Source organism: Pelobates fuscus, chromosome 1 (assembly GCF_036172605.1).
Source record: "Pelobates fuscus isolate aPelFus1 chromosome 1, aPelFus1.pri, whole genome shotgun sequence".
Lineage (NCBI taxonomy): Eukaryota > Metazoa > Chordata > Amphibia > Anura > Pelobatidae > Pelobates > Pelobates fuscus.
In genome coordinates this window covers 85,248,560-85,265,044 of record NC_086317.1, presented here as the reverse complement: position 1 = coordinate 85,265,044, position 16,485 = coordinate 85,248,560, and the positions used below count along the sequence as shown (strand labels likewise).

General features: G+C 40.9%; 1 protein-coding gene across 1 annotated transcript in view; it reads left to right on the top strand.

Moving 5' to 3' along the window:
• The first annotated feature begins 2,879 nt into the window (after positions 1–2,879).
• UNC119 (unc-119 lipid binding chaperone) overlaps positions 2,880–16,485 on the top strand; it is an 89,102-nt gene continuing 75,496 nt past the window's right edge. Inside the window, exon 1 of the mRNA XM_063449960.1 lies at positions 2,880–3,218. Within this exon, the coding sequence (XP_063306030.1) occupies positions 3,041–3,218 (178 nt within the window). The 5' untranslated portion in view covers positions 2,880–3,040. The remainder of the gene's footprint in view (positions 3,219–16,485) is intronic.

The following is a 16,485-nucleotide window of genomic DNA, read 5'->3' as shown; positions in this document are numbered from 1 at the left end:
TACTTGGGACACACGACAAACCACGGCAGCCCTGCAGGCTGACAGTCATGCTCACACATCGACACTTGTACTACTGTCTTACTCGCCAATGCCAAGGCAATCCTACCAACACAACCTAACATCTCTATGGTACAATACTATGGGTACACCACAAAGAATGCACACTTCCTTTTTACCTGATTGTAGATTACGTATATATTTTGCTGAAGAAGATGTCAACACGATGCTACTACTGAACCCGGTTGATCTTTCACACACATAATTGACGCACTTCACTGAAAGTTGAGCACTCCCTCCTTCAAGCTAACTATTGAAAATAAAAGTCTTTATATTACAAGTAAAAAAAAAAAATAAAAAAATATACTGGCAAAATGTACCAGAGGGATGGACCCAATTGCGACCAAAGATGTTGAAATTACAATTATGGAGTGTTGTTTCCCACACCCCCTTTCTCTTTTCTGTATCCTATGTCTCTTATAAAATATCAATAAAAATCTTTGTACTTAAAAAAAAAAAAAAACTATATGATGTCAACATTGTCTTTTGAAAAAGAAAAAACACAAGGCATGTTTGGCTATTATATGCTAGGTTGTCATTAAATCACTTACAGTTTATCCAACACTATTCTTTTTTTTCTGCTCATCCACTTCAGGGAATAAAGTAGACATTATACACATTTTTGGTTGAGTGCAACTCAAGGCCACCCCTGTCAGTGTAGGGTCTTCGGTAAGGTAGTATTTGGGGCTTCTTTAGTTTGCAACATCTCAGATCCCCTCCTTTCTACTTTTGCTGGTAGAGGACATATACCATAATGACACTGACACAGCATCATTGTTTGACATGTAATGGGGGTATTGGGGGTATTGCATACGTGGGGGCTGTTGCTGAATACAATTTGGCGGAGGAGAGGGGAGTGTTGAAGTAGTTATATGTCAGCATTAAAGGAACCCTTCAAATTAATCTTTTTTTTTTTTTTTTTTACATTTTACATTGTACATATACCCCCAAAGAAAAAATGGCTTCCATTTAATTATGCACATATTTCATTGGGGGTATATAGAAAAATTGATTGCAAATTCTGCAGTACTGTTGACGGCAGCCTTTGAAAGCCTTTAACTTCTAACCCCTCCCAGACTTTCTGTGACTGTCCAATCACAGGCTTCCCAATGCACCTCAATGAGAAGTTTTTGCAAGGCATTTGCTGCTTCTTGCATTTAGCTCCACTGAGCTAACAAAACCAGGAAGTAACCTTATTTATATACAGGAGGCTCTTGAAAGGTCTAGAAGGCTATTAACAGAGCAGGAGATAATACATTCTAAATTAAACAGAAATTTCAATACAGGAAGTGTGAACATTAGATTACTATACAGGAAGTGTGTAGGAAGGCTGTGTAAGTCACATGCAGGGAGGTGTGACTAGGGCTGTATAAACAAAGTGATTTAACTCCTAAATGGCAGAGATTTGAGCAGTGAGACTGCAGGGGCATGAGCTGTACTCCAAAACTGTTTCAAGAAGCTAACGTTGTTTTGGTGACTATAGTGTCCCTAAAATAATAAAACAGCAGCATGAAAAGACCCCATGTGAAACTGCAATGGTTGTCTACTTTTGCAAATTTTATGCATAATAATGTTCTTCTATTTTGCCCCAAATGTGGTATGTGTCCAATTAGTAAAAAAAAAAGTGCAATTCTGAATTCTGAAATAGGCATGTCTTAACTTTCATCATGTAAATTCCAAAACTAAATTAAGCATCTGCAAAATTTGTATAGAAAGTTATGGTTGTGTCCCTTTTCCTTGCCCATAACATACATGGAGCATGAAATTCAGCACAGGAAGAATGACGCACAATTTAGAAGTATAAAGGGAAGCAATATAGTATACCTTTAGCGAGTGTCAGAACTGAAGCAAGGATTATGCATGTACTGAGGAGACCATTGCACATGGCCACATAACCTTACACAGAGAATGTTAGCTGGAGAAGGAACATAAAGATTATAGCTATTGCTGAACAGCACTTCAAGGTCTAGGGCCCAGGAGTTAGACAGGGGCCCAAACAGCATGAAAAGTTTTGACTCCACTTGGTCACATTCAGCATCCCTATGCTAAATGAAGGGGGTATACTGGTAGATAACCTAGAGCATTGTGGGATCCAAATAATCATACCGTTTTAAAGTATGATAAAGCTTTAATCACCCCATAGAATATCTAAGATTGGGGAGGGGAAAAAAATAAATCAAGAAAACGTAATTGTTTTGAAATATCTAAGAAAATAAAAACAAAAACAAATTGCAACCAATTTCTTTTGTCATTATTTACTTGTATTTAACATTGATTCATACAATTTTACCTTCCCCGACACATTTATATTTATTACAATGTAATACGGTTAGTTAATTAATATAATTTAAATGAATTTGAGGTACAATATAAATATTCCTGACTTTGGGCCCCATGAATGACTAGAGTGTAAGAGAGGAGAGTTACCAGCAATGTATCCAATGCAGAATATTTTTATATCCTATTATACCCTGCCTGTAAATATCAGGCCTTTGCCAAAGAACCTAAATGAGAAACTATCATCTCTTTACTGTCACAATGTCCCCATTGTTCAAAACCTCGGCTTTCAGCCAATCAGGAACCAGTCTTGTATGACAAGACTTTATAAATAAGACAGCTTCTCCCTCAACCTCTTTTCAATTTGTGTAGTAACACACACCCCCATGGTATTTCTCCCAGTTACTATGTTATTATCAGCACTGCCCATTTACACAAAACAGAGGCGGGCGGGCGCAGCACGTTTTTATTCCACGTTACCAGCAGCCGGAGCGATTCAAGGTCCTGGCGCTGGTGGGCGCCAGAGCGGAGCGCCCTCGGATTTCCTTGTGTTTGCTGTACGTTCTACGGATTAATACCGAGTCGGGCGGGCTGGTCCATCAGTCCCACCTCCTCTTCTTCTTCTTCTTCACTTGTGCGCTCTGTGCGTCTCTATCTGTCTCCCGTTTCCTTCCTCCAGGCGGTCTCTCGGTTCCCTCGCCGGAATATGAGCGATTCCTCCCTGGGCACTGACACTCTCCCCGGCAGCAGGACGCAGGAGGGCAGCATGAAGGTGAAGCAGAGCGGGGGGCAGGTGGTGGCAGGGGGCAGCACGGAGGAGCAGCTGCTCAGACAGCCTCACATCACCCCGGAGGATGTTCTGGGGCTGCAGAAGATCACAGGCGGTGAGTGGTCCAGGGAGGGATGCTCTAATATTATTATTGTTGTTTTTAATGAGCAGCCAGCATGGCCCACACTGCCTGCTCCCCTCTCTATTTATCCCTGTAATACCTGCTGCTGGACACCCACACAGGGTTATTACCTGTTGAAAGGATGGGATTATCAGTACTGGTGTGGATCACTGATCCTGGGATCTGGGGCCCCTGGGCATCATTCTAATATAAGAAACATTTGTGTGTCAGCATGCCAATCAGCTGTGCCATGGACTTTCTTAATTTATAGCCCTCTGTATCCATAATTCATTCTCTCTCTCTCTCTCTCTCTCTCTCTCTCTCTCTCTCTCTCTCTCTCTCTCTCTCTCTCTCCTTTCTCAAAAAGTTTGTAATTTGCATACTGCACATTACACAATGCCAGTGCTTTACATATACATTGTTTCAACCTCAGTGACAAGCTGGTGTTAAGTTAAGCTTAGAAGGCCCTGCTTCAGGTACATAAGAAAATAGGGGCGAAGGGGGTAGTTATTAGTGGACCCAGATTCTCGGCACCCTCTATGTGTTTGGACCCTTCTTTGCCCTGGTCTAGTGGAATATGGAGTCCCTGAAAGAAAAGCTTTCTTCTGAGCTCCCTTATATTAAGTGCTCTAGTGTACGTACGGCGTAGAGGCATGCATGTGACGTTATGTGTGGAAGATCATAATTTAGTTGATTTGGTTGTGCTTGTGAATTATTGATTGGGAGTAAAAAGGCATAAGGTGTTTGCAATATGGCTGAGATTGGATGCTGTTATCACGTGATACTCATTCTACACTCTCCTCACTGGTTGATTGTAAATACATTGCAACCTTGGCTCTGGACATGAGAAAAGGTCTCCAGAACTATGGTCCTAGGTACGTGTAGGCTTAAATTTTAAATACCTTGTGTGCTAGGGATCTTGACAATGGAGCTCTTCCTTTTGTCAACCTCAGGCTCGTACAGGACTCAAAGTAGTCCCTACTTTGTCTTATATCTTTGGATTGTGTTGGAATTTCAATGTGAACGTTTGCCGTGTCATAACACTGTAATCAAATTGGTACATTTAAACAAAACTTTCTCTGTGTTAATGCCATTTTCTATGGTATCACTCTCTCTGCCCCTGTCAGCTCTCATGTGAAATAAAGTTTTTATATAAAGTTTTTACGTACACACACAGAATTATGTTTAACTGTATTTTTCCACATTTTCATTAAAAAAAATCAGATTGTCACCTGTCAACTTAACGTTTTAATTTTAGTATCCTAGTCTAGTCTCTTGGGTTTCCTATGTCGGTTGGGTAGGCCATATGCAGATTAGAAGAGGTGTTAGACTTTCTCTGTGACCTTTTTTATGGTTCTATTAGAACTACTTATACTTTAACGTTTTCATTGTTTAGTTCTCAAATGCTATATCCTTAAAAGAGCACTATAGTGCCAGGAAAACAAACTCGTTTTTCTGGAACTATAGGGTCATTAGGATCCCCCCACCCTCAGGGCCCCCCTCCTGCTGGGCTGAATGGGTTAAATTCCCTTCAGCCACTTTCTCAACTTACCTTTCTCCAGCGCCTGACTCCCTCTGTGCTAAGGAACTATCCACCCCCTGCCGACGTCAGATCCGAATGCGCATGCGCGGCAAGAGCCACACGCGCATTCAAACAGCCCATATGAAAGCATTACTCAATGCTTTCCTATGGACGTCCAGTGTCTACTCACTGTGATTTTCACATTGACAATCGTGGAAGTGCCTCTAGCGGCTTTCAGTGAGACAGGCGCTAGAGGCTAGATTAACCCTCAGTGAAACATAGCAGTTTCTCACTTAAATCTTGTGGGCAAATGGAAATTACTTGCAGAATTTGAGGTTCTTATCCTTCCTCTTTCTAAGGAAGTTATCTGTGATTATAGAACTATTATTCTTAAGCTCTTTGCCAGTTTACATTTGTGAGGTTATTTTGTATTTAATGTGATTATACACAATTTTAAAATCATTGTAGATAATTTTGAAGGAGGAATGTTCTGATTTTAATTAATAATTTCTGAGCAGTAAAGACAGATTTTAAGCACCTTTGCTATTACAGCTTTTTGTTATGGTTATGTTGTAAGGAGTTTTGGGGTACAAGCCACTCTGGCATTTATGAAACCATTTTTATGAGATGCACCCCAAATCTCAGCTCCTCTGCTTCGGTCTATAGGGTGCTTTGGGTGCCCTTATAAGAAGCAGTTAATTAAAAGCAACACATCTGTAAATAAAATATCTATCTTTCTAATGAAAAATTAGTGGATGTTTGCTAAAATGGTTTCAATGTAAAGTCTGTTGTAATGTTGTAATGTTAATAATGTGTTTGTGCATTAGCATCAATGCAGCTTGAGCAGTACATACATAGGAAGGCCTGTATTTCTTTTTTCTGCTTTACATTTGCGGAGATGTTGCAATAAATCCACACTCCATGACATTGTATTTATCTGCAGCATCTTTTATACAGCTCAACTGTAATTATTTGTGGCCTGGTTTTCCCTGTGCTTTTTATTTCTGTTACAAAGCAAAAGACATGACAAAACACGTTACTGCTATTTTCTTGGATTTCATTGAAAAGTAATTCAAATTTAACTATAGTTTACAGTTAGACACTTTTTTTTTTTTTTTTTAGAAATTATACAATTATACAATTACAAATATGTTCTATGGGTTATTAATTAAACACTGAATTTAAGCAAATTAAATCTGTATGGCAAAATGTGTGTTAAAGTAGCCAAGCAGTAAGTATGCCTGAGTTGGAAAATTAAATCTACTTTTACCTAAGTTTTGCCATTCAGGTATGAGGGGAGATTTATGCAAGGCATAATAGGTGCTATTTGTGATGCAAAGTGCTAAATTTTGAAACATTGTTTTTAGTTTCTGTGGTGATTACTTCCAGAGAATGCGTCAGGCGGGCCCTAGGCAGGTTAAAGAACGATGGGGGATGTACCTGAGCGTGTTTCGATGCGTGAAGGTGTCCACAATGAAGAGGAACTGAGGGCTGGCTCTGCGGCTCAAGGAGTGGAGAAAAGGCTGATCTCCGCTCCCAAACCTAGCTGCTGACAGGTGCCACCCCCCCCCCCCCTTCCTATGGACTGGTGAGGGTGATCCCGGTCTACTCCTTGGAGGCTACCTTGCAACGCTGAAGTCACATGGCATTACCGTTGTAAGCACACATGCACTTCGATGGAGTGCTTGCCAGAGACCTGATGTACTAAGCAAACCAGTTGTTTACCAGGAGGTAAGCTGTCCAGAGTGTCCTCCTGCGATCAGGCTTGAACAGTGTGAAAGACGAGACAGGGGGCCTCAAAGCTCTGTAGCACAGGGAGACTTGGGATACATAGAGGGAATGCCACCGAACCCAACGCTTCTTGCCTGAAGACTGCATGACTACCTTGCGCACGCATAAAATAATACCGGACCTGACACTGGAGCTTTTATAGCGGGACACTATTAGGCCCATACGGGGCATTGGCTGATATTAATGCTGGGTTGATATTGGTGCAGGGCATGGGACTCTTTCTCACTAACATAGTGCCTCACCATAGCATTACATTTAATCACCGTCCGAGCAATAGTCTGTATATTTAAGGGGCCTCCTGGGGGTTTCATACCTTGTTAAGCTGTAAAGTTGTTCTATATTCTTTTACTATACTGTCAGCCTAAACAGTTAGAATTTTCTGTTATTTTATGCAGTTGAAGTACACTCAACTGTATCTCCTAGGAGTATATCTCTATCAACTGCAATGCTTATATATATATATACTGTAATTCCTACGTATATCTGAAGTCATGTCTTAATCTAATGCCTTAATAAAAGAAAGAATTTAAAAAAATAAATAAAAAGAAAATGGAATTTACTTTAGAAAGTAATTCAACCGCTCCACCTCCTATTAAGTCATTATAAATGATAACTTTAGTCCAATCCTCAGTTTCTCACTGAGAAGTATGGAGAACATAGGGAAAATGCGCAGCACGCTCACATGATTTTCTATTTGAGAAGCATTACAGGAAAACTATCTTTTTACTTTCAGTTGTGATGCCTTCAGAAGTTCAAACCTTTACTTGTGAAGGATTTCATGAGGCCACTGGGGTGAGGGTGTGGTTTTGGAAAAATTCCATAGTCTATGAAACAGTGTCTTACATTGCCCCCCCCAAAAAGCACAGCATATATGCAACAAAATCCCCTTATTGTGATGAAGTGGGTTTGGTGCTCAATGTCTTTTTTTGCTGTTCCTTAAACTGTTTAGGCACCATAATTATTACAATGTATTTTACAGTGGTTTAACTATAGATTGCACCTTCAGCCCAACCCCCAATCACTAGACTTGATAACGCAGAAGCTCCACTCCTGAATTAGCTATATCAATTTTATCAGCATATATAAATCATTCTGCCCCACTCAAACCCATATATTTAACATTAGCTGACCCTCACAGCCAATGAATAGTGTTAAAATATGGGTGAAATTAATATTGCTATGGCAGAATAGTATTATCAAGAGTAGGAAAGCAGGAGGCTGAGCTTTCGGTTCTGTCTTTGGTCAAGCCAATCGTAAAGGATTTGACCGAAAACTAGGGGATGGCATCTGCAGTTTAATGGTTCCATAACCATTACTTCAGCGTGTAGTGGTTATGGTGCCTAAAGTGATCTTTTAAAGATTGTAAGTACCCATTTTGTATTACTTGCTGGATGTTATTGTTTATAAAATAATGCCAACTGTATTCATTGCACCCGTATGTAGAACTTTTTAATATATATATATATATATATATATATATTATTTTTTTATTTATGTAATCATAACTGTTGTTGATTATTCATAAAACACTTGACTGGCGTTTTAAGATTGTATGTGGAACACAATATCTGGCTTTTTATGGATTAAGGGATTACCTGTTGTAATCTGGTTGAGGGTTCCCATGCTATTTTAGTCTCTATAGGAGTTAAAGGATTTTTCTTTTCTATGCTGGCCTATAGCATGGATTGTTGGGGGTGTACTACTAATCAGCGGAAAACGATTCATATACAAACTTAATACATTGGTGTTTTATTATACTAGAGACACTCAATTTAGGCAACAAAAGAGACAGATTCAGATGGGGATGAAAGCCAATCTATGATGCGTGGAGGTTTGAATTGATGCAATCTGTATAGATTACTGGATGTTAATACTTTTTCCAAAGTTACATAACGTTTTAGTTAATTATTGTCTAAGGTGCATTTATTACTTGGTTATTATAGATATGAATATTATATAACTAGACCAAAAAAGAGAATACATACAGGATTATTCACTAAGGGTAATTATGTGGTGGTTGGTCAACGCTTGGTAATCAGACGCCACAATAAAATGAAAACTCTGTTTTTGGTTGGAGTAACACGTCAATAAAATAGAGCCTTTATTGTTTTAAGATTAAATGCTTACTTTACTCCAGTAAATGTTATGTCAGCATTTACTAGGTGAAAGATGCAGAGGAGGTAAGTTTAAAAAAATAAAAATAAAATAATTAAGTCTCCTGGACTTCCATGTTGTGATGACGCCATACTCAGGCACCTATTGCAGAAATACTGTACGTTAACATGTGCAGTTGGCATTTTCTCAAGCTTTGCTGTACACATACCATGCATATGACCACTAAAGGCACCCAAAGCACTTCATCTCAATGGCATGGTCTAGGCCAGTGATGGCTAACCTTGACACCATAAATAGTGTCTGGACTACATTTCCCATGATGCTCAGCTAGCTTTTAGAGTCTAAAGCTAGCTGAGCATCATGGGAAATGTAGTCCAGAAACAATTTATGGTGTCAAGGTTAGCCATCACTGGTCTAGGCACAGTGGCCATGAATTGAATTCAATCATTCCCTATGAAAAGCATTTGCTTGGATGCTTGAGGTGCTTAAAGGATCACTATAGGGTCAGGAACACAAACATGTATTCCTTACCCTATAGTGTTAACACCACCATCTAGCCCCCCTGGGCCCCTCATGCCTCCATAAATATAGTAAAAATCTTACTGTATTCAAACCTGAAGCTGTAAATCTGCATGCTGTTAGACTCAGAAAAACAAGCAGTCTGCTGACATGTGGTAGCCTGATCCAATCACAGTGCTTCCCCATAGGATTGGCTGAGACTGACAAAGAGGCAGATCAGGGGCAGAGCCAGCATGATTCAAACACAGCTCTGGCCAATCAGCATCTCCTCATAGAGATGAATTGAATCAATGAATCTCTATGAGGAAAGTTCAGTGTCTGCATGCAGAGGGAGGAGATACTGAATCACAGGATGCTGTGCACAGTACTGTACTGTGCTCTGCTGACAGCAGATCTGAGTGGATGGAGGCATCTTATGCCTCCATCAACTCCGAACTCCCTCTGGTTCACTCTGAGTGACTGCAACTGGAGGTGTTCCTAGCTTTCAATGTAAACACTTTATTTTCTCAGAAAATACAGTGTTTACATGAGAACGGCTGTGGGGAGCTATAGTTCTCACCGGAATAACCCCATTAAGCTGAAGTTGTTCAGGTGACTATAGTGTCCCTTTTACAATAAAGAGTTTTCAAAACAATTAAACAAAATTTACCTCATTGTTAACTAAAAGTTAGCTGTTTGTTGAGCTAAGCTAAAATGGAGGAAGTGACAGTTCCTCTTTAACTGTGTATGTCCTACTTAATTTAAATCAGAAGATATTTATAACCTTACACCTGCCTAATGGCAGTTGTGGCCTAGGGTGCAAATGGGTCCCTGCTATTTTCAAATAGATCTCATTGCTTCACCGAAAAAGCACTTTTGAATTTCCCACCACTAATGTAAGGATAGTGATTGGGGAGAGTAATTTAGGGACCAGTTATCATAGAGTTAAGAGTTTAGAGCAGCTCTGCCCAAAAGGTAGATCCCTAGGTGTTTTAAAACTACAGCTTCCATGATGCTTTGTCATTCTAAAAGCATTCTAAATATATGCAAAGCATCATGGGAGTTGTAGTTTTACAACATCAGTGGGGCTATCTTTTGGGCAGCCCTCGTTTAGAGTAAGGTCTAGGAGGCTCAAATATATGAGTGTAGTTCCTTGGCCTGTATCAAGGGAATTAGAGCAACAAAATTAAAGGAATTTGGTTGCTGTTTGTGAATAGCTGTTCAGCAAAGTTATATGGAGATTTGACTATTTTTTATCAGACAGCTAAACTGCAGCTGAATGGAATTTAGTGAATAGGTCCAACATGGTTCTACATGAATGGCAGTCTGCCTTAAAAATAACAATAGACAAGTTTTAAAAATAAATAAATATTGTACATAAATAATATACATGATGGAGTTAAATAAATTTTTATGTTAGATCTGGTTTTCATCTTGCAGCGTTAAGGCTGTCATTGTCTATCAGTGAGAGACCCTCGATTTACTTGTTATTGATAGCGGGGATATCAGGGCTCGAGTAAAGCAGGAACGCGTGGGAACAGCGTTACTGCAGTTTTTTTACAGCATGAACGCCGTTCCTGTTGTTCCTGCAGGCACTCAGGTGGCGGCAAAAAATTCCGCCCCAAATGCCACCCCGTGTTCCCCCTGTCTTGGGGGGTCAAAGAGGTGGCCTAATGGCCACCTGATGGACCCCCCTGGCGGGGACCTGTCTCCCGGTCAGATGCGGCGAGGGAGCTGTATTCTCTCTGCTTCCTCTCGCCGCGCGCCATTTGCTGATGCCGGTAGCCGGAATATGACATCAGACAGCCCGCGCGGCGAGAGGGAACAGAGAGGACACAGCTCCCTCGCCGTGTCTGATATTTAGACAGGCGCCTGCCCCACTGGACCCTAGGGACAGGTCCACGCCATCTCTCCAGGTAGGGAGGCTGGGTGGACATTTTTTTTATTTAAAAAAAAATAATAATTTGTGAGTATGTGTGAGTGTGTCTGAGTATGTGTGTGTGCACCTGTCAGTGTGTGTGTGCACGCGTGTGTGTGTATGTATATATATATATTTATATATTTACTGTATATAATTTGGGCGGGGAGGGGTAATCTTGGGTGAGTTCCCACACTTTATCCCCCAGGACTTGACCCCTGGGGGATATTGCTAGGTATCCGCTAATGTTTGCAACAGCAGTGAGAGACTCTCAGCAGTTGACTGACGCCATGCGGACAACGGCTGCTGATTGCCTGTGGAAGTTAAGAATAGTGTCAGCGTTTACCTTCAGCTTGATCACCGGTGAGACAGCAGTCTTGTAAAATAAAACACATCAGCAAGGATCAATGGCACTTTCTTTCAGTGATGCTTTTATTGAAGAAACAAAAGTAAATAAAATCTAGTATTGCTCTAAAGCAGTGGTAGTCAACCTTTTTTTACCTACCGCCCACTAATGCAACTTTTTGGTTGAAAAAATTTCCTTACCGCCCACCAGTTTTCGCGCAAATGCGGAATATTTTTTAGAAAGGAGGGTGTTTTACAAAAAATAAATGTACGTACATTTATCTTTTTATTTCTACTTAATGCAGGTTTTTAAGGTTTTTAACTTTATAAAGTTTAATGAGAAAACAATAAAGTAAATTGAAATTACCTTTACTAGTGATTAATGAGATCCTTGAGGTTGATGCTGCGAGACTAAATATTTGATATCTGGTTCGATTTTCGTAAGGAACAAACGAAGGTCTCTTTCAGTGATATTCAGACGACTTCTCTGTTTGCGCATAATATGATTTCTCATATTATCTCTCTATGATTTTTCTTGTGCGTCAGCTCATCTCCTCTCCCTCCTCAATTCCCCTCCCCACCTTTTTTTCCCCCTTTTTTCTATTTTTTAACCTTCCTTGTAGCAATGCCCAGTAGGAAGGCTGAGCTAGGTAGCCCACTTACTATATAGTCCACTATAACAGACAGACACACGTACAAGACACACGTACAAGACACACGTACAAGACACACGTACAGACACACATACATACACACACACGACACACACACGACACACATACATACACACACACGACACATACATACACACACGACACATACACACACACACACGACAAATACACACACGACACATACACACACACACGACACATACACACACACACGACACATACATACACACACACGACACATACATACACACACACGACACATACATACACACGACATACATACACACACACAACACATACACACACGACATACATACACACACACAACACACATACATAACACACATACAGACACACATACAGACACAAATACAGACACATAGATACACAAATACAGACACATAGATACACACACACGACACATACATACACACACACACACACACGACACATACATACACGACACATACAGACACATGACACATACAGACACACACAACACATACAGACACACACGACACACATACATACATACACACACACACACACACAACACACATACAGACACAAATACAGACACAGATACACACACACACACACGACACATGCAGACACACACGACACATACATACATACACACACACACATACACATACACAAGACACACACGACACATACAGGAACACAGACAGACACACATACACACAAGACACATACATACAGACACACACAAGACACACATACCAACAGACAGTCACACATACATACACACACACAAGACACACATATATACAGACACACACACACACACACACACACACAAGACATACATACAAAGACACACACACACACACACACATTATATTTAAGTCACCCTCCTGTTTCCTACCTTTTAGATTCAGGAGGGTGACTTTCCCTGGGGTCCAGTGGTGGCTCAGGTGGATGGGAGTCAGAGTTCCCACTCTGACTCCCTGGTCTTCCTCCCGCGCGGCTCTCAGGGTTAGCTGGGAGGAGTGATGTGCAGTCACTTCCTCCCAGCTCTGCGATGTCATCACAGGGGGCCCGGTCGCGCTGTTAAAGCGCCCAGCGCTGACCGGGCCCCCTCACAATCCACATCCATCGGGTGGCCCTGACAGCATGGGCCACCCGATGGACCCCTCCATATGCAGCCCCGGCGGTTTGCCGCGCGGGCCGGAGCCGCAATTTGTCACGGCGGTACCCAGTCGCAGGGGTACCGCCGGCTCGCACCCGCCCGCCCGTCCGCCCGGTCGTCAGGTCGTCAAAACCTGGAAATCCCTACCGCCCACCTGAAATCCTAAAACGCCCACTAGTGGGCGGTAGGGACCAGGTTGACGACCCATGCTCTAAAGCAAGCTTTTGTATTGCACAGCCATGCTACAGTGCTGTTTCCTATTAAGCATTGATAAGTGTGTAGGGATTTAGAAAAATATCCCTCTCTTTATTAGAGATTTTGCCTTTTAGCTGAAAGCAGCCAGGTGAATTGTTAGTGTAGGACTCACCAAAGAGGTTTGCCTTGACGTGGCAGGTGAGCTTACACTTTAATGGTCATTGGAGCGATACTAAAAAATCTCCAGATATTTAAATGTGCGTAGGGATTTTGGATACTGCGCAATTAACTTTATCTTTTGTTTTTTTAATTTTATGTATTGGGGCTGATGTGTACTATAGTCATTGCTGCTGCCCTGGTGTAGTGGGAGTTTAAGCGCAGGGCTTAATTTTGTATGTTTGTACCTGCCTATTTTTATTTATTGTTAAAACATTTTCTAATTGATCTTTCTTTGCCATTAACGTGCGCTGTCCTTATCCACCCCATCTGTGACATAATCCACATGGATTTTAATCCAATTAGCCTGGTCTGAGACATGTGCGTGAATGATCTCGTACAAAATCTGTAACTTACTACTGTGCTAGCCTTGTTAGTATGGTATTAAATGCATCACTTATCCCTGATGCTCACTTAAAGGAGCACTATAGTGCCAGGAAAACAAGCTAGGTTTCCTGGCACTATAGGGTCATTAGGTCCCCCCACCCGCTGGGCTGAAGGGGATAAAACCCCTCAGCCACTTACTTTTCTCCAGGGCCTGGCTCGCTCGGCGCTGGGGAACTCTCTGCCTCCAACCGACGTCAGATCCGAATGCCGCACGCGCATTCAAACAGCCCATATGAAAGCATTACTCAATGCTTAAATAAATAACCATGGGGTAGGTCAAGATGTCTTCTGCTAGCCAGAGACAGAGGCTAGGGGAGACCTCTGACCATATCCCCTAGTTAAAAAAGAGGTCACCTTGTTGTACTAGTTAAGCAGGGAATAACCCTAATTATTAGAAATAGAAAAAGAACAGGAACAATATCCAAGGCATCCACTCCAAATGGAAGTAGATGTCTAGGAATAGGTACAACCTAAATTAGATTAGTAGCATAAAATCCAAAAAATTGTAAAACCTTTATTAATCCTTAAGTCATAGAACTACCATTTCCAATTATGGGTTCTAAATAGGAACAATGGTCTACACACCAGGTATAGGGGCCTCGGGGAACCCTGCTATTAGGGAAAGGGGGGAGGGGGGGAATAATCTGAATCTCTTCTAAAAAGGAGAAAAATCTCCTAGACATCAGCCAATTGGAGGTAAACACTTACATATCAGAGACAAAACAGAAACTTCCCAAACGGTTATTATAATCACTGCTCCATAACCACCATACCCCATCTGTCCCTAATACTTTGGCACCGCACGAAGCTAGTGCCTACCTGAACCAAAGATCCTATATAAGTAACTCAAAAGAAAAGTAAAATGCTACCTAACAAGTGCAAGACTTATTTATTTTTAATTATGCACTCTTGCACTTGTTAGGTAGCGGAAGCGCCTCTAGCATCTGTCAATGAGACAGCCACTAGAGGCTGGATTAACCCTCAGTTCAGCTGCAGGGTTAAAACTAGAGGAAACTGGCACCCAGACCACTTCATTGAGCTGAAGTGGTCTGGGTGCCTATAGTGGTCCTTTAACTGATATATGTATATTGCTTGGGAAGGTTTATGATTTACAATTTTTTTTTTTTTTATTTGCCTGTGTCCGACCAATATTCCCATTTCATTTCCCGCCCCCTTAATTTGTATTATTATTATTGGTATTTATATAGTGCCAACTTATTCTGCAGTATGTTACAATTTTATGAAAGGGGGAAATTTAACAATTAATGAGACCATTAGAAAATTATACAGGAACAATAGGTAGATGAGGACTCTGCTCAAACGAGCTTACAGTCTAGACTAAAGTCTATTTATTATTGATATCTATGTATTTATTTAAAGGAACACAAATGTGTATCCCTAGTGCTATAGTATCCTAGTCACAGTTTAAGTGACCAGGCACTTCCTGTAAGGAGTTAAAAAAACAAAATAAAAGTCGTTTACTCGCCTTTTTTCCCTTCTGTTGCCGTGGTGCTCTATGCACTGCTGTCCCCAACTGCTTGGCTGAGATCATCAGTCTTGATGATCACAGTCAGTCCAATGCTTTCCCATAGGCTAGCACACATGTGCAGCAGAACGTCATGCTCCACCAATCAGACAATCTCTATGAGACCATCTGATTGAAATAGATGTTTTATACTGCAAGGCTAAAACGGCAAAGACATGGCGCCCAGACCACTTAATTGAGAAATAGTCTAGGTGCCTATAGTGTCCCTTTAATTTTTTATATTTCAGCTTGCCCATATAAATATGTGCAGAATGGTGGCTTTTAGTCCTGGTGTTACATAAAGGCATGGTGACCAGGAGGAATTCTAATAGAATGAGGCTAAAAAGAAGGTTTTAATTTGAATTATACAGAAGTGGACACCCAATGTAAGACTTGGCAATAGGTTGAGGCTCGGAAAGACTGCTTTCTCTCTGTCTCGTCTTTGTTTTTTGTTTTTTTTCCAGCAGGGTTCGATAAACTGAGATCTTCTGGAGTTGCTTTGATGTTGCCATCATATCTTGTCAAGTAGAACAATATCTCCTCCTCTACAATGTGGTGCTTAACTGGTGGTGACTCCTCTTGCTAATAAAGGATGGGAACAGATTACTTATTCAGTGCTCCAAAATGCCGATATTATATAAATGTACTTATAACTGACACAGAATTACGGATGCAGAATTAACAAACTATACACACATCAATATGTAAAAAGTAGTTATTCATATTTAAGGTATGATTTTAGAACTGATGTTGTTTTGAAGAGCATTTGGTTTTGTGGGAAGACTGCCAAGTTTGATTGTTAGTAAATTATCTGATAATGGGAATTGGTCCCAGGTGCCAAGAAGCAATTTGTAGATGGTCTTAATTGGTTTGCATCATGGCTAACAAAGTAAAATTTGCTGCCTGTGCATTGTCGTTGTTT